At 33.8% G+C, this 23,039-nt stretch overlaps 1 protein-coding gene across 2 annotated transcripts in view; it reads right to left on the minus strand.

The window, feature by feature from the left end:
* col5a1 (procollagen, type V, alpha 1) overlaps positions 1 to 23,039 on the minus strand; it is an 84,066-nt gene that overhangs the window by 13,096 nt on the left and 47,931 nt on the right. For both annotated transcript variants that reach the window (XM_026196762.1, XM_026196761.1), the window contains exons 13-48: positions 21,857 to 21,949; positions 21,711 to 21,767; positions 21,570 to 21,623; positions 21,434 to 21,487; positions 21,297 to 21,350; positions 21,065 to 21,118; positions 20,185 to 20,238; positions 20,032 to 20,076; positions 19,198 to 19,251; positions 18,961 to 19,005; positions 18,837 to 18,890; positions 18,711 to 18,755; positions 17,494 to 17,547; positions 17,210 to 17,254; positions 17,042 to 17,095; positions 15,370 to 15,414; positions 14,976 to 15,029; positions 13,517 to 13,624; positions 13,373 to 13,426; positions 13,004 to 13,057; positions 11,111 to 11,155; positions 10,952 to 11,005; positions 10,388 to 10,432; positions 10,241 to 10,294; positions 10,086 to 10,139; positions 9,952 to 10,005; positions 6,903 to 7,010; positions 6,702 to 6,791; positions 6,447 to 6,500; positions 5,318 to 5,425; positions 5,126 to 5,233; positions 3,685 to 3,738; positions 3,396 to 3,449; positions 3,206 to 3,313; positions 2,261 to 2,314; positions 2,056 to 2,163 (exon numbers count right to left, since the gene is read on the minus strand). In XM_026196762.1, coding sequence (XP_026052547.1) covers positions 2,056 to 2,163; positions 2,261 to 2,314; positions 3,206 to 3,313; positions 3,396 to 3,449; positions 3,685 to 3,738; positions 5,126 to 5,233; positions 5,318 to 5,425; positions 6,447 to 6,500; positions 6,702 to 6,791; positions 6,903 to 7,010; positions 9,952 to 10,005; positions 10,086 to 10,139; positions 10,241 to 10,294; positions 10,388 to 10,432; positions 10,952 to 11,005; positions 11,111 to 11,155; positions 13,004 to 13,057; positions 13,373 to 13,426; positions 13,517 to 13,624; positions 14,976 to 15,029; positions 15,370 to 15,414; positions 17,042 to 17,095; positions 17,210 to 17,254; positions 17,494 to 17,547; positions 18,711 to 18,755; positions 18,837 to 18,890; positions 18,961 to 19,005; positions 19,198 to 19,251; positions 20,032 to 20,076; positions 20,185 to 20,238; positions 21,065 to 21,118; positions 21,297 to 21,350; positions 21,434 to 21,487; positions 21,570 to 21,623; positions 21,711 to 21,767; positions 21,857 to 21,949 — 2,283 coding nt within the window. The remainder of the gene's footprint in view (positions 1 to 2,055; positions 2,164 to 2,260; positions 2,315 to 3,205; positions 3,314 to 3,395; positions 3,450 to 3,684; positions 3,739 to 5,125; positions 5,234 to 5,317; positions 5,426 to 6,446; positions 6,501 to 6,701; positions 6,792 to 6,902; positions 7,011 to 9,951; positions 10,006 to 10,085; positions 10,140 to 10,240; positions 10,295 to 10,387; positions 10,433 to 10,951; positions 11,006 to 11,110; positions 11,156 to 13,003; positions 13,058 to 13,372; positions 13,427 to 13,516; positions 13,625 to 14,975; positions 15,030 to 15,369; positions 15,415 to 17,041; positions 17,096 to 17,209; positions 17,255 to 17,493; positions 17,548 to 18,710; positions 18,756 to 18,836; positions 18,891 to 18,960; positions 19,006 to 19,197; positions 19,252 to 20,031; positions 20,077 to 20,184; positions 20,239 to 21,064; positions 21,119 to 21,296; positions 21,351 to 21,433; positions 21,488 to 21,569; positions 21,624 to 21,710; positions 21,768 to 21,856; positions 21,950 to 23,039) is intronic.

Raw genomic sequence — 23,039 nt, forward strand, 5'->3', positions numbered from 1 at the left:
ACCAGTAAAGTAAAATGAGCCGGCACAATTAAATATCCCAATATGAACTGATTCAAAAAGAAATAATAGTGATGCTTCCCTTAGCAAACCACTGATAAAACACTATTAAATCGATCAGTTTGTGACTAAACATTCAATCTCGTCCATCCTCTCCCTGTGCTTTCTCTCATGCTTGCTAATAAACATGTTTAGGAGTTATTTTCTGTGCTCTTAGAGGCTAAGTGTGTGTGTGTGTGTGTGTGTGTGTGTGTGGATACTTCTGCACGTCTGCCATATTGAGGGATTAAGAGTCTCTCAGCCGCTCTGAACTGCTTCATTCATGTGTGTGTGAGTGTGTGTGTGTCTCTGTCTCTCTGTAGTGGGATGAGAGGTCTGTCAGAGAGAAGAGCTGAGGTAAATCCTCCAGACTAACAGCAGAAAGCCTTGTCTCCAGGTCTCATTCTATCATCTTTATCTGTTTTCTTTTTAAGTCCTCCCCTCGTCTGTGTTTTTCTGGGTCGTTTCTCTGGGCAAACCGGCTCTCTAAGCACAACTGAAACGGGTCCTTGGATCCGGGGCAGAACAATAGTGCTGAAGCACCGTATTAAATAATATTGACAGAGGTGATGGAGCACAGTCATGCGAACACACGCTCTGCTGAGACATACACACACACACACACACACACACACACACACACTCCAGAGATATAACTGAAGATCACTGCACTGCACAAACCTGAAGTAAACAAACATGTTACTTGTTGAATTCTGGAAGTAAAGCACGTTTACTGCAAGCTTAAAAACAATCTTGTAACACGGGTTAAAATGAACTTCACACATCTGCTACAGACGAATAAACTGAGAAACTCACTGACCATAAATATCTCTTAACATTTTGCATTAACATTTTTAATTATGTATTTTGTTAAAAATGTCTATTTTTAAGACAAACCTAAGAAAAATACCATAATATATTTTCAGATATATTATTATTATTATTATTATTACCATTAAATAATTCAGATAAGAATTAACAAAGCTATGAATACATCTTCACAGTTTATAGTATTTAAAAAAATCTTCTTATTATATTATTAATAAAAGTAATAAATCATTAATTACAACTAACAAATTTACTGATGCATTTGCTCATTAAGTCATTGCTTACTAATTAAATGTAAAAAAAATTATATAATTATTATATGCCATATATACATATTTATTTTTATTAATAATAATGAATCTAATAAGTATTAACATAAGCCATTGATACATTTTCTTGTATAGTTACTACTTAATATTATTATTGTTGTTGTTATTATTATTATTATTAAATTACTCTAATAAGAATTAACAAAGCTATTGAAACATCTACATGGTTTATAGTACATATGCTTAAAAAATGAAATTATTACTATTTGTTTGTTTTATTATTAATAACAATAAATTACTCTAATTATAATGAACAAATCTACTGATAAATTGTTGTATAGTCACTATTTAATTAATATTATTTATAATTATTATATACTAGATATACATTTATTATTAATTGTATTAATAAATTAATTAGAACTAAAAAAAACTATTGATATATTTATATATGTATAGTCACTACCTAAAAAATATTATAATAAACTGTATATACAAATGTAATATTACTGCAAATCACACTAATTTGAATGAGCAAATCTACTGACATCTAAATGGTGTACAGTCATTGCTTAATCATTGAATAAAATGAAATCATTTGAATGGGAATGAACAAATCTCTGGTTAGGATAATGCTGCTGATCGTGAAGCTCAAACCAAGCTTCAGAGACACCGTCTTACACTTTCTGAGGATAATAATCAATGAATGGCTTCCTTACAGTCAGTATTTAACTTACAGACACATGAGCAAACACAAACAGAGCTTCAACTCTAGAGAGAAGCTACAGGAAACACACACACACACACACACACTCTCTGGGATCATTACTGGCAGGCACATTCTCCCTCAGATCATTAAGGACGTCAGTTTCTAATTAAATTGAAATGATAGTGATTTGTTCATGGCTCTGATGCGGATCACCTTCTCTCCCACGGCTCCTGGGTTGCCGATTCCTCCCGGGGGTCCCTGTGGTCCATCGGCTCCTGGGGGTCCGGAGGGGCCTCTGGGGCCAGGAGGACCGGGGGGACCCTGAAAGAAAAGTCAAGAAAGTGTAGAAAGAAAGCTCAGTTTCTATTAAAATACAATAACATTTGATCAGAATGACTGTATGGATGTGGATGTGTACCATCTGACCGACGTCACCAGTCTCTCCCTTCTCACCCGGGGGTCCAGGCAAGCCCTGCACACAAACACAACATGTTAAAAGCATTCGCAACCTGTACAAACTACAGTCCATATTAAATGCTATTTGCAGTCCATTTTACTTCCACAATCTGACATATTTCCAAAGTGAGACTTTTACTCACCTGGAATAAATCTGCTGATGAATTAAAAAAATATTTTATATTGTGGACTATGGTGCAGTAATGGTTTTAGATGGTGATATCATGGTATTTAATGATTATCATATTTACATACAACTCCATGCACAAGTTGAGGGTCAGTAAGAGTTTTTATTGTTTTTGATAAAGTCTCTTATGCTGACTATGATTGCATTGATCTGATCAAAAATACAGTAAAAACAGTAAAACTGTGAAATATGAATACATTTTAAAATAACTGTTTGCCATTTGAATATATTTTGAAATTTATTCGTGTGATGCAAAGCTGAATTTTCGGCATAATATCTCAATTTCTAACTTAAACTGAAATAATAATGTTAAATACTAAAATATCTGAAAATAAAAACTGAAATAAAAATTAATAAAAACTATATAGGCTTAGTAGAAAATAAATCAAAATTGACAAAAACAATGCAATAACTAAAACTTTGTTTTAATTAAGTTTAATTTGAAGTACTAAAATAAAAATGAATAAAAGCTATAGACATTTAAAAAATAATAAAATTAAATTAAAAAATGCTGAATTATTAAAATATTATTCAAATTAAAATTTGTCAAAATATGAGTGGTAAATATAAGGATTGCAATAAAAAAAATGAGGATAACATCTAAACCAATTTAATCAATTAATAAAAATGAATAAAAAAACATGCTATCAAACTCTGACATCAAATATACTAAAACAACAGTGTTTTAAACGAGCAGAAACCAAACCCTGAAGCTCTAACCTGAAGGCCGACAGGTCCTGGTGGTCCTGGGAAGCCTCGTGAACCCTCATCTCCCTTCTGCCCAAACAGACCCTGCTGACCTCTGGGACCTGGCTCTCCGTCAGCACCCTGCAGGGAGGAAGTGACATCACTAACACCGCTTACACAAGTACAAGTGTACAAGAAATGGCTGACTTCATTATATACTCACAGGTGGACCCGGCTGACCTGCAGGACCCTGGCTACCGACGGGCCCTGGAGGACCCTGAAGAACGGCAGAAAGAAGGAGAAAACCAGACATGAGGAGAAAGAAAAAGCAAGCGAGCACAAGTCATTGATTTTCATAACAAAGACAACATCTATATTCATAACGGTGCAGTGGTAATAACAGAACGAATGATGGTCGTGGGAGAACGACACAAACAAACAGATGAATCCAGACAGGACTCGTTGAAGAAATGATGTTTTCAGACTCAAGTGGAATGGAAATGTAGACTCACCTGCTCGCCCTTGTCACCCTTGCTTCCCTTCTGTCCCGGCTCTCCAAGCTCGCCCTGTCACAATAACACAGCATTTACATGTGCAAATATCTGATATCTAAAATAATATCTAGGAAATACAGGAAAAACGTCACGTGATACAGTAATACAAATTATACAAATCCAGTTTTTGTTTTTTGGGACACATATCGCTTCTGCTCACCAAGGCTGCATTTATTTGATGAAAAATATTGTAAAATCAGTAAAATTATGAAATATTATTGCAATTTTAAATAACTGCTTTCTATTTTAATATATTTTAAAATTTAATTTATTTCTGTAATGTAATGCTGAATTTTCATTTATATTATCAGCAATGTTAAAAAGAGCCATGCTGCTTCATTTTTATGGATATAATGATTTTATTTTTTTCTTTGATTAACATAAAGTTCAAAAGAACAGAATTTTTTTGTGACATCTTAAGTGTCTTAACAACTGTCATTTCTGATCAATTTAATACAACCTTTAAGAATAAAATTATAAAATAAAATTAAAAAAATCTACTTTTGAACAGTAATGCACTCATATTTATATGGTATTTACATGAAACTCCAAGGACAATCAAATAACACAATGATATTACCATTGTATATGATGAAATAAAAATGTGGTATTAACATGGTACATGCCTAAAAAACATGTTATTGCCAGAGTAAGCAATAATACTCTTATAATAATACTTTTATTTATTTATTTTTTTTTAACTAACACTGTTATTTACTCCTCTGACTATATTTCCCAGAAGCCTTTGCACCTGTCACACAAGGCAGATCCAACACGTACATCCTTCAAATATCGCTCACACCTTAAAACTGCCAATGCAAACACATGTTGGTATCACACACACACGCGCGCACACACACACACCCTAAATCTGCTTGTGTAGGTGAGAGTGAGAGTGTCACGGTGATGTCATTTCCCTGACAAGTGTTACATGAGATCCTTTCCAATAAGACTAACTGCATATTTGATTCTACTTCAGTATCACATCTATTTCTTATTTGAATGTGACATTGCTATGCTGCTAATCCAACGGTTTGATACTCTAATAAACACAAACTATACACAGAAAACACCTGGTATAAATAAATTGAGTTTAATCGTGATTAAACATTCATTTTAAATTAAAAACTCTAGTATTTATAGGCTTTTTTTGGTTCTCAAATATTGCGCAGAGCAAATATTGAACCATCCATCCATTCCTCTAGAGAAAATATTGATCAGACAGTGGAGTCATTTGATCTATATGTGTGTGTATGTGTGTGTGTGTGACCTTCACTTAATCATCTAGCAAACCCATCAGATTCATCCATGATCATCAATTTCATGCCCACATCTCTCTGTCTTTAATTCATTCGCCTCTCTTCTCAACCTTCCTCTATCACTTCTTTTTCTTCTGTACCTTATCACCGTCCTCTCCCGGGGGTCCGATGGGTCCGGCTGGGCCTGGAAGTCCCACCGGTCCCTGAATACCGTCTCTACCAGCTGGGCCTTGAGGTCCTTTCTCGCCCTAATATGAGAGGATATATTGAATGATTTGACAGTGAAATGAAGCTGAGACATGAAGACGGGTCGTGTTTGAGGAAGTACTCACAGGTCCACCTTTCTCTCCAGAGGGTCCCGGGGGTCCTTGAGGTCCGGGTCGGCCCGGGAGGCCGGTAGGACCAGCAGGGCCAGCAGCACCACGTTCACCAGGAGAACCCTATGAGTTTGTGAATTAGAAATTTCATAACTGATATCCAGCTGCCATTTGCTAATGAAAGCTTGATGATCTGTTTGATTAATTATGCATTTGTTCTTGAAAAAGATTCATATGGAGGTGTATACTGACAGCCGGCATGCATATATGATTTTTAATGCAGAAATAAATGCTGTTTTTTTTTTAATTACTGATTATATAATTATGCATATTCCGGCATTATATAAGATCTCAGTAAATCTGAATATTCAAAATCCTGGAGTCAAGACTGCATGAAAAGAGAGAGAAAAGATGAACAGATAAATCGTTTTTAATCATCTATCATAAACATGCACCAGTCTGATTTAGATTTTTTTTCTCTTAAAAAAATGCATTCATTATTATATATTAAAATATGTCATATTGAATATATTATTACATTTAGTATCTAACATTTAAATACAAATGTTCATATTCATTAATAATAACACTCTTCACATGTACACTACCATTCAAAAGTTTAAGGTTTTGTAATGGTTTTGAAAGTTTTATTTTATGAATTTTACAAGGCATTATTTCTTCAATCAAAAATACAGCAACACAGTAATATTTTGAAATATGTTGTGATACATTCCTTAAACAAATTTGTTCTTTGGCGAATAGGACGTTTAAACAATGCAGTGTTTATTATTTTGTAAGACTGTGAATATCCTTACAGTCTCTTTTGATGTATTCAGTGCATCCATGCTGAACAAGAGTGTTCTTTTCTTTTAAATGGTAGTGTGTGTTAAACCCTCGTTGATGCATTTTCTGCAATATTCCAGCACATGTATCAAAAAGTAAACATGAACTCAATCAGATAAGTCCTAATGTTTGCCTGATACTGAAGATATACTGTAAATCATCCATGTCACACAAACTGAATCACTGTACTCACTGAAAACCAGTGTGTGGAGCAAAAGGAGAAAGAGAAAACAAGGTAAACAAGCGAATAAGAAAGCAGTTTGAGAAGAGATGGATAAAAAGAAAGAGCATGTCTACTTACAGCAGGTCCAGGTGGCCCTGGAGGTCCTTCACTCCCTTTCAAACCTGCAGACCCCTGCAAACACACACACAAAACTGCTGAAGCACACAAACACCACACATTTGATGGGTAGAGGTGACACAGAGATGTGCTGCTTATACTGAACAACAAACCAAAAGCTCAAAACATGAAAGAGAGATGCTGGCCGTGCAGAATTTAAGGGTGAGTTACACCGAGTGTTATTCTAGGGGTAAAGGGTTTGTTCGTGATACTCACCACAGGGCCTGGTAAACCTCTCTCTCCTGGAAACCCTCGCAGTCCTGGAGGTCCGTCTTTACCAGTGGGTCCTGCAGGACCGGGATCTCCCTATCAAGACCAGATATGAATTGATGAATTGATAAATGTATTTGGATCTGTGTATTTGTAACTGTATTGTGTGTAAATGTTGAAGTGTGTATGGCCTGAATTTGTTCGCACCTTTGCTCCCTCTTTTCCTGCTTGTCCAGGCAGACCCTGTTCACCAGGTGGTCCTGGGGGTCCAGGGTGGCCTCGCTCTCCCATTGGTCCTGTTTCACCTGTTGGTCCCTGAACAGAAAGAGAGATGGATTATGGGTAAGGTAGTGGAGTAGATTCATCTTTAGGTTGATTATGAATCAAATCAATTGACGATTTCTCGTGAATCAATTAAAAACAGATTTGCTATTTCAGAACGGCTTAATTCACAAGTTTTCATGTGATATATTGATGCATATTGCTATTTTAACAAAATATGACCCTGGACCACAAAACCAGTTTTAAGTCACTGGGGTATGTTTTTAGAAATAGCCAAAAAAACATTGTATGGGTCAAAATTCTAGATTTTTATTTATGCAAAAAATCACTAGGATATTAAATAAAGATCATGTTCCATAAATATATTGAGTAAATTTCTTACCGTGAATATATCAAAACCTAATTTTTGATTAGTAATATGCATTGCTAAGAACTTCATTTGAACAACTTTAAAGACGATTTTCTCAGTATTTTGACTTTTTTGCACTCTTACATTCCAGATTTTCATATAGTTGTATCTCGACCAAATATTGTTCTATCCTAATAACATACATTAATGGAAAGCTTATATATTCAGCTTTCAGATGATGTATAAATCTCAATTTCGAGAAATTTTCCCTTACGAATGGTTTTGTGGTCCAAGGTCAAGAATACTTAATTTAAATTATAACATTTTAAATCTAAATAAAAAATGAACTATGATTAAAAATGAATAATACATATTGCATATCTTATAAATTATATAAGATATCTGTAAAACCTGAAAGTTACAAAATTTAAAGAGAGAGATTTTATTTAAAGAAATAAGTCATTAATAAACATAAAAATTAGCATTAATATTAAATATAGTACTTAATATTGAAATAAAACATTTTATAAAAAAAAAAATTATATATATTTATATTGAAGTGGGGTAGATGAATCTTTGTGTTGTCGCTGAATCAATTCAATTCAAATTTAATTTCCAGAATAGTTTAATTCACCTCAGCAAAGCAGTTTGCAAAGTTTGCAAATGATTAATTTATGTATTTTGCTACTTTAACAAAGTAAGATTAATTCAAATGCTAACATTTTAAATCTACAGCAAAACAAATAATTCATTATTACGTAGTCATATTTAAAGGTCGATTTTAAATCGATGCATCTGGAACACAATGAACGGCTGTACTCCTAGTTCTTTAATTGTTCAAAAGTGTGTTTGAACAGCATAATCAAGGAAAGCAACGGAAACCTCTGGAAAACATCCATTAATAAAGATGCTACAGGTGTTTCAGGAAGATCAGCGGTTATGCAAATTATGCAACACGAAGAGCGGGAGAAAGAAAATCAGATTATATGCCTCCATTTGCATGGCTGAGCATGTGCACTTGAACATCCATATGTGTGTATGTGTGGCACTGTTGAAACCTGTGCCCACCTCAACATTTGCATAAAAAGCAGAATATCATGATTGCTTATAAATAATTCATTACCCAGTCAGCGCCAACATCTAACCGCATAAACAAAAGCATGTCAGGAGACAAAGCACAGGCAGGCCAACAAACGGCTCATATGTAACCTAATGGAGCCATTCTGATTCCCGGGTGACAACCCTAGGACACCTTTAAGATAATCTAATGAGCAAGTGATGGCTCATGAATATGTAGCACGTGTCTCTGGCCTCTGCCTGTGGTAGCCACTCTGGATAAACACATGGGTGTGTGGTTTTCTAAGCTTTAGAAAGTTTGATTCTTGTGCGGATGGTAGATGCAGCCCAGAGTGGAGCGCGTCTAATGCCTCCAGAGTATTAAAGATACAACAGAGTGTAGAAGTAGCTCAAAATGCTTGAAAACAGCCCAAATTAGCATAGCACTGGAAAGCAGATTTTTACATTTCCTGAGGGGCTCTTGATCGTTCAGAACGCACGTCACTTCACTGGGTTGTTGTTAGCGGTTACCCGAGGATAGCTTTGTGGTTGCTAGGTGGTTTCTTACTGGTCCAGGTCAAAAGATCACAGGTTTTGAAATATTTTGATCCTGGATTAATGAAATGTCTGGACAATGTTGTTTTAGTATTATTCATATACTATTCTATTCATGTTTTGAATTTGCTTGAAAGGTTTTTTTTTGTTTTTTTTTTTACATTAGTAATTTTGTTACATGCTTTTGTTGTCATTTGTAGGTGTTTTAGAAAAAAGTCGTTTTTAATTTCAGTTTTAGTAATTTTGATAATACAACTTGCATTTCAAGGCAACATTTCTAATTGTATTTTTTGTTTTTCATCTAATATTTATATTTAATTTTATTTCAACTTTATTTTTGTTCCAGAAAATTTTAACAGTTTTAGTCAACAAAAACAACACTGTCTAATTTTTATAATTCAGCTTAACATATTTATTTCACTTATTTCATTTCAAGGCTTCATTTATAATTGTATTACTATTATTTTTAGTTTTTCATCTAACATTTATATTTAATTATATTTGAACTTTATTTTAATTAAAGAAAATATTTAGAAAATGTTTAGGGTTTAGTAATTTTAGTAATTCAGTTTAATTTTATTTACATTTTTTATGTAATATTTATATATTTTATACTTTTAGTTTACAATAACAACACTGTCATCCAAAAATCAAATAAAAAATAAAAATTATTTTTCTTTATTATTTTGATGACAGTTATGTTTTCTGCCATTCTTTGTAATTATTACAATTTTTTATACTTTTTATAAAACTATAAAAAATACTAACACAGTAATTAAAATCATATTTTCAATTGAAATATTGAAATATATATATATATATATATATATATATATAATTATTATTATTTTTAATGGGCCAAACATTTTATGACATTATTCATGATGTCCATCCTCAGGTTTTTCGTCCATTTTGTAATCCATTTTATTGGAGTTTTACTAAAGGCATTATTTAGTGTGTAATTCATTTTGAAAATGTGAAAATTTGAACTTCAGCATTCTGTGCTCTATTTACCTGAGGTCCGACTACACCTGGGGGTCCGGGAGGTCCAGTTTTACCTTGGAAACCCTGCCAGAAGAAAATACAAGTGAGTTTTAAGCACAAGTGTGTGAATAAAAGTGTGTGTGTTCCTATCAGACGCCACTCACAGTCTCTCCTCTCTGGCCAGGGTGTCCGGGCAGCCCGTCCTTTCCGGCAGGACCCTTAAAACAAGAGAGAGGGAGTGATAGAGGGGAAATCAAGACAGATTGGATTGGATGAAAGTAGGATTTCTACAGTTATTTCTAGTGTTGACATCACTTACCGGTGGACCCTTAGGGCCAGGGAATCCAGTAGGTCCCGCTGCTCCTAACGGACCCTGTGAGAAAGGACAGAAAAGAGCGTGAAATCTCTCTCTCTCTGAAGCAAAAATCAATACTTTGGAAGGATGCGGTTATTATTTAAACCGTACCCGTTCACCGGGTGGTCCTGGGGGGCCGTCGCTTCCTGAGTTGCCCTGTGAAAGAGGGAAGGAGAAATAAAGGAGAAAAGGGAAATTAAACAGAACGTTTTAATATTTCAGAATGTTTGTCCATGCAAATGCGATTAAATATTAATAATATGGTAAAACTTATGCTTATTGCCCGAGGTTATGAGTGCCATTAAAGATTTGTTTGACTGATTTGCAGATGGGGAAAATCCCTGTAGCATTTGGATTGGCTCCAGCTGAGCTTGCGTTTTGAAATGTGATAGGAGCAGCATTTGCTCCTGTCAACACGTTTAGCTTTCAAAGCACAACAACTGATGAAAGAGGGTTCAGATATCCTGAAGCCCCAGATGTTTTCTTTCAGTCAGTCAGGGTATGATGTGCTCTTCAGAATTGAATTTTTATGTGCCAAACACTTGTTTTGTGTAAGCTTGAATGCATGCATGATATAATTTTACATTTGCATGTCATATTACTTATTTACTAAGACAGAAGACCTTGAGAAGCTTCTTACAAATGCAGAATAGTGATGAAAAAGCACAGTCTCACCTTTGGTCCCGCTTTACCGGTTGGTCCCCTCGGTCCTCTTTCACCACGGGGTCCCTACGATCACAAGAAGTTTGAGAAAGCAGTGTGTGAAAACAGTCCTAAACTGATCAGCAAAAAGATCACGTCTTGTTTGTTTTTGTCCAAACTTTGTTGCCTTACCGTGGGTCCTCTCTGTCCTCGGGGTCCCGGCTTTCCTGCTGTCCCCTGTTCGTGAGAGAACATAACGCGAATTAATGGAAAAATAAAAAACTATTATATCTTAGTTCCCTATTATTACTTTTATTATTATTATTATTTTTTTAAAACATATTATAAGGAATACACTCTAATAAAATAAGAAGGATACCCATACATTTTTTTTAAAAGATATTTGTTATATTTAATAAGTTCTGATAATATAAATATTTTTAATCAACATTAAAAACAGCGTGAATAATTTATCAATATAATATGATTTATTCCTAAAGGAAATCTATGTTTTATTGAATAAATTCTAGTAAAATTAATATATAAATATTTTTCAAGTGAACAATAATACATAATAATTAAACTGTCAATCGATTTGAATAATGATTAATTTCAAATTATTGATTTTTAAAAGGTATGCTATATTTAAAATATTACTATATAAAATATTATAAATGCAATTAAAATATATAACAATTAAACTATACTGTATACACAATTATTAATTGCATACTACTTCTGTTTTAATAAAAACATTTACAAGTAGAAGTAGAGATAATTAAATATATCACTTTCTGTTCATATGCTCTTTTCAGCGAATTCAGTCGTTAAAAATGATGGCCATTATTTGAGTAATTTAAACAAAACCAAAAGCAATATTCCTTTCAGCCTAGTAGAACATTGTGATTAATTAGATTTTTCTGTAGATTATATTAGCATCTCTCCATCTCATGAATACTTCATGGATATAGTTATGCAGAAACAAAGAAAGTTTTGCATCAACAAAAGAATGCAGTCTGAGTGTGTGTGTGTGTGTGTTTGTTTAATGGCTTGGTTTTGGATTATAATGTGTTTATGGGAGACTGCATTGTCTTTCTAATGGCAGCCGGCTGCTGCTCTCAGCTCAAATGTGATGATATACAGCCAATAAAGCATCCGTGCGGAGAGCTGGGGGTTTACTCAGCTTTTCTTGGCCATAAAGGCTCTGATAACACACACACTACAGCTCAGAGACTGTTAGCTTCCATACACCGAGACAATGGCGAGCACAAGCTGAAATGATTACTTTTATTACATTACTTGTCTGTGTTTTTGTCATTTTTATTTATTCTGCCAATAGTGTGACATGACGGTGAGTAAAAGATGACAATTTTCATTTTCAGCCAGCGTTATTTTAGTATTATTTGTATACATTTTAGTATTATTTTTAGATTTTCAGTTTTCTTTTTAAATTTTTATTTAATTTGTTTGTTTAAATATTACTATTTAGGTTCACTTTTATTTCAGTTTTAGGTTTTTTGTTTGTTTTTATAAAAAAAAAAAATATATATATATATATATATATATATATATTTATATTAAATTTGTAATTTATTTTTAGTTGAACATTTAGTATTTTCATGTTCTTTTGTAATTTATTATTGTTATAATTATTGTTAATATTACCATTTGGGCTATTTTCTATTGCAAAGATAAGACAAGATATAATTTATAGTTTTTCCCTCTAATATTTATAATTTATTTTACTTCTGCTTTATTTCAATTTAAATGTTTTTAACAGTTTTCGATAAAGTTAAATATTCCCCTAATGATGCATCTGAATTTCTGAATTGCATTGTGTTGAATATCTTAAAATAACATCAAAAAATCGAACAGGAATAGATCTAAATTCATGTCCTTGCGCACTTCTTCACATCTTTTGCATTATGTTAGCCTAAATGATTACCCTGCATTTCTTTCTCAAAATCCACAAACTTGAGAAAAAACCAGTGAGCGTATATCTTTTCACTACTCAAAGCACATCAATAAAATAAGATGCGGATAAAGGGTGCGTGAGAGAAATAAAATGAGACTTTTTTTACATACCCTCGTGCCTTTCTCTCCGCTGGCTCCTTGGAATCCCTGGAATCCTTGAGAACCCTGAAGAGGAAAAGAGAGAGAGAGAGGGATTAATTCACAGGTCCATCAAAGCGAGGAGGGAGAGAGGGATAAAAGGAGAAGAAGAGAAGAAAAGTGCTGTTGCAGCAGTGAATGCTGGGTCACGGTCAAACGGAAGGCTGACATCAGATGGCATTATGGGTAAATCCACTTAGCTTTGATCAAGAAGTTCAAACATGTCTGCCTTCCAGTCCCACTCTAATGCATGCGCGCACACACAACCTTGTCCTTCTATCAATACATGCACACACTCGACACTCGCTGCTGTGGATGCTGGGTAATCGCAGGTGTATTTACCTTGGGGCCTTGTCTTCCTGGGTAACCTGGCAACCCGGGCACACCGAGCTTTCCCTAAAACCAAAGTACACAGAAGAAACTTAACTAATCAGTGGTGACAAAACACTGACAAACTTGACGATGCATGTACAGATATCCACTCACCTTCTCTCCGGTCGGCCCGAGCGGTCCAGCATCTCCAGGTAAACCCGATCTTCCTTTGGGTCCCTCAGGCCCGTCTTCACCTCTGGGTCCGGCGGCACCAAGTTCTCCCTGAACACATTAGGATTTATATGAGACATTTCACCCAGAAACTAGAGTTTTGATATTTTTTTTAGGTCTGTTCCGATAAACGATACATACAATGATACGATAAATTACATCTGTATGCCAGCCAATCATATCAGAGAAGACGTCATTTACATTTACATTGACTGATGTAATAATTGAATGTATAAATAATAAAAGTTGCTTTCAGGGGAAAAATGCATTAAAAATGTAAAGTCCCTTTAAATTCCTCTGCAAACTTCCAAGGGGACCTCAAGATGACTTCAAATGTTAAAATAAGACAAGCTTTAGAATGAGCGAAAACACTTAAAAAACAATTACATTTTACATTTTATTTATGACATTGATTACTTAAGACAAAACAAGCTTTAAAATAATATAAAATGAAAAAAATAAAATTATATATATACATATATATATATATATATATATATATATATATATATATATATATATATATATATATATACATACATACAATGTTTACTAATTTAATTCACCCCCCCAAAAAATTTACTAAAAATTATTTCTTAATCCACCTCCTACAATTCTACAACTTCAATTTTAATTACTAATATTGCTTATTTTCATCTCCTAATTGCTGTAAATTAAAAAGAGTTGTCTTCGAATGTTTTTGGGTGGACATCTTTGAATAAACGATCCTAGAACTTAATAAAGAAACAAGTTTGTGTGTACAGTTAGTGTGTGTTTAATGTTTTTGCCACTTAAGAGCAGCATGGGAATAGTCAAGTGTGTGCGTGCGTGGCATTTAACAAGAGTAAATGGTAATTTGGGACAATGTCCGCCCACTTAAATCCAGAAGCGTGTGCATATTTGTCCCTAATAACCTAAAGCGGTGCGCGTTTGCTCATTACAGACATTCACCCAGCACCGCAGCTGAGTCAGCAGACTATATAACAGCAAAAAATCTGATCAATTAGGCTGAACGAATATTATACATGCCCTTCGACCGACTTCTGGAGTCCTAAATGACCAAATTTCTCTGCATTTTGTGTGTAAAATGTCTTTGAAATAGACTGGGGATATGTGATCACTAAGGTGTTTTATCACATTTCTATGTGGCTGAATTCCCAGGTTATGGTCCTCGGGGTCTTTTTTTCTGTGTATGTCTATATTTGTTCAAATCCCAAAAAGTATGAGGAAAAGTAATAGTGATGCACCACTAGACACAGACCCAGTGTGATTTATGTGCCTCTTCAGAGATGCTCTGAGAATTAAAGATCGACCCGAGTGAAAAGAGAAATCATATCCCATAATTCTCCAGAGATAAAGCCAAAAACAAATAACCTCTTCAACCTGCGAATAAGTCTCTTACCCTGTCGCCTTTGACGCCCATATCTCCCTTAAATCCCGGAAATCCGTCTTCTCCCTGAGAAGGAAAGAGATGAAGATTTGACACTGAGAGTGTTGCAAACTTCCTCTCGCACATGATACCGAGGGACGGATCTCCATGGCAACTGCTATTTCTGCTATTTGCCGGGGCCTGATCTTATTTTCCTGCTGCACTCTCGCAGGATACAACTTTTTAATGACCAAAGCGGGAAGGTCAAAAATGCATCCTGGAGTACAGCAGTTTCCATATTCAGAAACAGAAATGAAACATTAATGACACAGGAGCAGTGCATTAGCCTTCTGCACACACACACACACACACACACACACACACACACAACAGCACAACACAACTCACAAACACACTCTGAAATTACCTTTTCACCCTTGCCTCCTTTCAGCCCGCGGACTCCATCAGCACCCTGCGGACAGAAAGAGCGAAAGAGCAAAAGAAAAAAGATGAAAAGATTCCATCTAAACTTCAGAAAACCTTTCGATTGACTCACTGTATCACAAACACTGACTAGAAACCATGAAGGTGATAAAAGCTCTCAAACCCTAGCAAGCTGCATCACAGTCTACCGTCTATATACTGTAGGCAGCAAACGGACTCACAGTGGATTACAATAGTGCATTTTAATTCAATTGCAATTTTTTTTATTATATGCAATCATTTGGTATGAAATATAGATATATTTATACACTAGACGATTATCTTGATTCATCTGCCATTTTGGATAATGCATTCTTCACAATGCATCTTCTTACAATAACATAATGTAATAAAATATATTTTAATAGTGCTTTAAAACCGATTAATCACAATTAATCGCACCAAAATAAAAGTTTGTTTACATAACATGACAATATAGCATAACATAACATAAAATAACAAAATAATATAAAAGGGCTGTAAAATCGATTAATCGCACCAAAACAAAATTTTGTTTACATAACATAAAAATATAACATATCATGAAACATAACATAACATAATATAACAGGGCTGTAAAATCTATTCATTGCGATTAATCGCACCGAAACAAAGTTTGTTTACATAATATAATATAAGATTATAACATAACATAAAAAATATAATAGGACTGTAAAATCTACTAATCGCTTTTAATGGCACCAAAACAAAAGTTTCTTTGCATAATATAACATAGCAATATAACATAGCATAAAAAAAACATAAAATAATATAATGTAATAGTGCTGTAAAATCTATTAACCACGATTATTCGCAGCAAAACAAACGTTTTTTACATAATATATGTTTGTGTGTACATATGTACATATAAATACACACACATAAATAAAAACTGCATTTAATATATATTTATATTTAAATTTATATATAATATAAATCGTATATAACTATGAATAATTGATTTGACAGCCCTATAGTATAGACTATATTGTATTGACAGCCCGGTATAATAAAATATAATAATCTTTTTACACTTTTTTTATTTAGTTTTTTTTATATGATCGCATGAGAGTTAAACTACATACATACAGTATACATATATATATATAAATTTCACTTTAATTCAGAAATTCATCTTCATGTGACTTCAGTGAACAATTAAATCTAACTATGACTTTTTCATTTGGTTCATTAGTTGCAGAAAAGTTTATACACCAATACCTTTTTAACTAATTGGGTCAGGACACAAAAAAACTACTAAACATTTCTAACAATAAATAATATACATACATAATATAATATAACATAATAATTGAGAAATGTATCCTCATCACATTCCAGTGCCTTACATTCTGGCCAAAACAACTTAACTCAGAAGTCGTTTTTGATGCCTAAAATGCTGTCAGAAACGCATTTTTTGGACATTTTGGAAGATGGCTATAAATTTCTGATGATTCTGCCTCAGGAAAGTATCAGAAACACTGGCAGGGTGCCGTCTAATATAACTTGGGTGACTTTTCACTGAAGTCTTACTACTACAGAACTGCAATACCCGCTGACCAATGAGAGATCGTTATGAGTTCTGCTATGACCAATGAGGATTTAAAAACACCTGCCTTTACACCTCGAGGCCCAGGATATCCGATCGGCCCCTGAGGACCAGGAGGTCCCTGTAAAACAAGTCAGTTATCGATGGAGTTATTGATCACATCTGAAGCTACATTTGTACAAGAGAACTGTCTGTAAGTGAACTCTTCAGAGAGAAGAATGAAGGATGAACATACCAGATTTCCTTTCTCTCCGGATGGTCCTTCTTTTCCCGGGTGGCCCTGTGTTTGTGACGCAACGATAAAGAGAAATGACATGTTATGCTGCAGTAATTAGATGTAGAAGCATGAAATGTGGAGAGAATAGGCCTTGAGAATCGATGCGAACAATGTGTGTCTGTGAAGAAGTGCCAGGCAGATCACTGCACTGTAATTATTAATACAATGAAATCTCTCTGAAACACAAACTAAAGAGCTTGAGATGATCAGACGTGAAGCGTGTGTGCATTTCCCAGACTCACCGGAGGTCCATCGGCTCCTGGCATTCCCGGTAAGCCTGGTTTTCCAGTGGGACCCTGAGAAGAGGAAAACCAGCATTAGCACTCAGTCCATTAACACTCAGCACACACACTTCCTGATTCAACACACACGCATGAAGATCATCCAGTAGAGCGATCAATAAGTTAACGTGGTTGGTGTGTCGAAGGGTTAATGACAAATATCAATGTCCAGAATTATCAATGTTCATCCTCGAATATTGTAAGCTTTGCATTTATGCATAGTTGAAAACTAAAAATCAGTTTCAATCAATATTTTACTTTAACGACAATAAAAAAAAATATTGAGTGGTGTATTTTTTCAAATAATATAGTTCCTTGTTTTATGGTTTTCTTGTCACATTACAGTAAAATGGCTTTGATGTGGCAGTCAAATGTTTTTTGTTTTTAAATATAATATACTACTACTAATAATAATAATAATAAAACAAAACTGTAAATAATAAATAATAATAAAATATTTTTTACTCTATATTATAATCTTCAATCTTTAAGCCCAGCAAAAAAAAATATATATATATGTATATATATATATATATATATATATATATATATATATATATATATATATATAATTTCAATTTTGAAATGCAAAGGCTTAAAATCTGTAAGATTTTTAGTTTTTTAAAGAAGCTTCTTATGCTTATCAGAGCCGCATTTATTTCATCAAAGATACAGTAAAATCAAAAATATTGTGAAATATTATTAGCATATTTTCTATTTCAATATATTTAAAAAAATAATTTATTCCTGTGATATAAAGCTGATTATTACTCCAGTCTTCAGTGTCACATAATCTTTCAGAAAGCATTCTAATTTGCTCATTTGCTAGCCACTCAATAAATATTTCTTATTATAATCAAAGCTAAAAGAGCAGCATTTATTTGACATACACACCTTTTGTAACATTATACAGTTACCTGTAAATGTCTTTACTGTCTTGATCAATTTAATGCATCCTTGATTAATAAAATGATTAATTTCTTTAAAAAAAAAACTTGTTAAATGTATTATAATCTACATCACTAACAATAACTTTCTTGTCATAAAACATAAACTTTATCAATAGAACACTTCACACACACACACACACACACACACACACAAACTCTATATAAAGACATGAATCCATTACGAAAAAGAAGCATCCTTCCATCGCTCCTCCACACATGTTATCTCACCTTCTCTCCTGGAGGTCCGATCGCTCCCTGAGGACCAGGAAGTCCCTGTGAAAGAGGACAGAATTAGAGGATTTTGACTGGTTAATGAAGTCAGTGATGGGTGAGTGGGTGTGGCTTGATGAATACCTGAGCTCCGGGGTTGCCTTGTTGTCCTGGAGGTCCTGGCTCACCTTGAGGCCCCTGATGGGTGAAAACAAGAGCATAATAATGTGTGTGTGTGTGTGTGTGTGTGTGTGTGTCTCAGACTTACAATGTTTCCTTTAGGTCCAGGATGTCCGTCCATACCAGTCACACCCTAAAACAATAAAACAGGGATCAAAATAAATGAAAACGAATTTAACGTTTAAAAAATATTTACACATTTACATACATAAAATAAATATATTAAAACATTAATAAAGCTCTAAGTAAATAAATAGCATGAAGGTTAATGACTTGATAAAGATGAAAACAAACTAATTCAGATAAATATGAAGTTTGAACTCACAGGAGAGCCTGGGGGCCCCTGGGGACCTTTGGGGCCCAACAAACCACGAGGACCCTGAAAAAGAGAAGACGGAGAAACAGAGAGTTGTGTTCAGCTGAAAGTGTCTGATAATAGACGGATAAAGTGGCTAGCATTCGCCCGGTCATGTGACCAAAACATAAATAAAACAGCTTTTTTCTGTGTCATTCGTTTTAAACATACTCGCCTAAAGTAATACTTTTTTATTATTTACATGAAATAAAAATAAAATAATGTATTTAAACAACAAAGTGTTCTACTTTCATGTTCAAGTAATGCATTTAAAAAATAAAAACACTTTAAAGTGTTCCATTTATTTTGAAATGTTCAATATTTGCACAAATAAAATAAATTCAAATAAATAAAATAAAACTTTCACCCAGCTGTGTTATCTTATAAAATAAAAAATAAAATAATGCATTTAGAAACAAGATCAAATAGATATGTGTTCCACCTTTTTTAAATGTTTAATAAATGTTAACATATTACTATTAAATATAAAATAAAATAGTGGTAGCCCGTGTGATGTCAACATGAAAAAAAAAACACAGTTTTCTATGCCACTTAAGTGACTCTTCATCTGATGTGCTACATTTTCCAGCAGGAGCCTTACACACTACTGCTTGTGTTTATGTGAATATGTAAGAGCAGATGAAGTCAGTGTTGAACATGGAGCGCCACCTGCTGGACAGAGTCTTAAACCGCTGGTTAATTGACTGAATGTTCTCATCTCTGCTACACTCTCTGTCTCTGAATGTGTCTCACTTCACATACAGAGAGGATAATGCTGGGATACTGGAGGAAACATGAACTCACCGGTTCTCCGGGCAGACCTCTGGGTCCGACCTCACCATCATCGCCCTGGGATACAGGAAATGATGTCATCGTGACGTTAATATAAATTTAGATATATAGCAATAACATTGATGGTGAAGGCAACAGGAAAGGGTTAAAATAAAAAGCTCATACTCTTTCTCCATCCTCTCCTGGAGGCCCAGGTGGCCCCTGAGGACCCGTCTCACCCTACAACAACAAACACACACTCATTAGTCTCCGAATCATCCTCCTTTTCACATGTTTACTGCCAAACAAACACACAGATATTACATTTAATTAGATTTGAAATGTATTACATTTTATTACAATTGGCCAAATCATGAATCATGTATTGCGGAAAGCCATTTAAAAATAAAATAAAATCAAATGTTTTTGAAAAAATTTAATATTTAATTAAATAGCTGCTCAGCTGAAGTGATTTTAAAATGTTCATAAATGTGTTTATAAATGTAACAAATGGACATTTAATGTCGCTCTCAACTGAAAGAATTTTGTTAAGACTTGCCAATCAAAGCAGGGTTATTATAATTAATTAAAACTAAAACAGAAACTAAAAATATTGTTAACTGAAATAAAATTAAATTAAATTACAAAAAAGCACCTTTTTGGCTCAATGTCTATTTTAATTAGAGTTTTAAAGTTTCACTTGACATACTAAAGAAACTAAAACTATAACTGAAATAAAAATGAATAAAAATAATATAGACATATATTAAAAAAGACAAGCACAGATATGGAAGCCCGTTTCCGCCACTGAATACAAGATACAAGAAACATAAAACAAGGTACAACTTTTTAAAGTATCTCACAAATCTGACTTTAGAACTCAAAATTCGGACAACTGCGAGATATAAAGTTGCAATTCTGAAATAAAAAGCAATTACCTCATTTTATTTTTTATTTAGTGGTGGAAACGGGCTTCCATACACATAAGAAATTTACTACAACTATAAAAACAGAAGTATAATTGAGCTCAGTTAAACTCAGATAAGACTAATTTGAATGCGTTTACCCTGTGACCCTTTTCTCCAGGCAAACCAGCGAGTCCATCGAATCCTCGGTCACCCTGTGAAGCACACAGACAGGAAACAGTTCAGAACCACAGGATATGAGCGTTTTATAAATAAGAAACTACTGGACTTTCTCGACATGAATTCAAAATGTTTACTTTCTAGCCTCTTATTGTGCACAATGTATTAGTGTGTGTTATGCTAAAATAGATTGGTTCCTCTCATTCGTTTTACCTTAGGTCCCGTCTGTCCAGGCATCCCTCGGGCTCCATCTGAGCCGGGTCGACCCTAAACCAACACGATTCTTCTTCATAAATCTTATTTTACAGAATGATCAGATTAATAATAACAACAACAGAACGCAAACGTACCCTTCTACCAGGCTTTCCAGGAGGGCCATGGGATCCCAGTGGACCACGAGGACCCTAAAAACACACACACAGGTCTCACAACAGCCTCTTCAAATACTGTCAGATAGCTGTATTGTTGGTAATCCGTGATGCCTACCTGAGGTCCTGATTCCCCAGACTCTCCTTTCAGTCCAGGAACACCAGGAGGACCCTGGGGAAATCAAACCAAGCTTGAAACACATCAGACTCATCATAATATCATCATTTCGACAGGCTGGAAACAGATACACAGACGTACCAGAGGACCGGGACGACCCGTCAAACCCATGGGTCCGGTTGGACCCCTCATCGCCAGCTATATAACAATGACACGGAGGAATTAGCTTGCATCGAGATGTGTGTGTGTGAAATATAGTGTGTACTGGTGGAAGTGTGTGTTTTTACCCTGGCCTGCTGCATGATGGCTTGCATCTGAGCCTCTTGGGCAGAAACTGCAGGACCTTTATGTCCGCTGTCGCCTCCTGTACTCATGCGGAACTACAGAGACAGAACCAACTCATCAACATTACATACAATCACTTGAAAAGAACATATTTCAAAATTCATCATTTTTAAGTAAATATAAACATTTATTTTATCTTAATATCAAAATTAACTTAACATTAACCTTTTGATTTTATTTATAATTTTTTTTTTTTTTTTTTGTGGAATTCAAAATACAAGTTGCATGCTATATTCAATGAATGGCATTCAGTTATAGCAAAAAAAAAATTAATTCCTCTTAAACATTTTTTTAAAGATTTTAATAAAATTCAAAGTGTTTCACCTAGTTAAAAAATATCAGTATCATCAAATAAAATACAACTAAATGAAATAAAATAAATTAAAATAAAATAAAGTAACATCAATTCCACCAATTTTAAAATATGCATTATATGTTCATATAAAAATATATAATAATAACATAATGCGTTTAAAATTAAATAGATCTAAAGTGTTTCATCTATTTAAAAAAAATAAGTATTTTTGTCTTCAAATAAAATAAAATAATGCATTTAAAAATAAAAGTGTTTATCTATATAAAAAATGTATTGTATGTTAAAAATAAACTAAAATAAAATAATGTATTTGAATATAAAATAATATAAAATAGATCTAAAGTGTTTCACCTAGTTGTTACTGTTCAGTATATATCAAAATAAAATAAAATAGCTCTAAAGTTAAATATTCATTTTTATGTTCAAATAAAAAATTTGTTTTTTTTTTGGAAATTGAAGTAGTGTACATTACCTACTGCAAAAATAAATAAAAATTACATACATGAAAACAAAATGTGTGGTAGCATGTTATTCAGCTAATTTCAGACTAGTGTACTACTCATATTTCCATGTAAAGATAAGGCAGAAATAATATGACTATTGGTATGGTAGGATCAGTATGCAGTGTTTCTGTGCATTTGTCTGTGTTCAGGAGTCAAGTTGTTCAGCACTGCCATCTGGTGGCTGAGCTCAATCACTACACTTTCAAGAGTATGACCACTAGTTTCAAAGCGAATCTGTGCCTCATGGCTCTGTACTGATGGGTGAGAAGAGGTAGTGTTTAGGATGCGGTTTAATTACAAAAACAT

The sequence above is a fragment of the Carassius auratus genome, chromosome 21 (assembly GCF_003368295.1).
Source record: "Carassius auratus strain Wakin chromosome 21, ASM336829v1, whole genome shotgun sequence".
Lineage (NCBI taxonomy): Eukaryota > Metazoa > Chordata > Actinopteri > Cypriniformes > Cyprinidae > Carassius > Carassius auratus.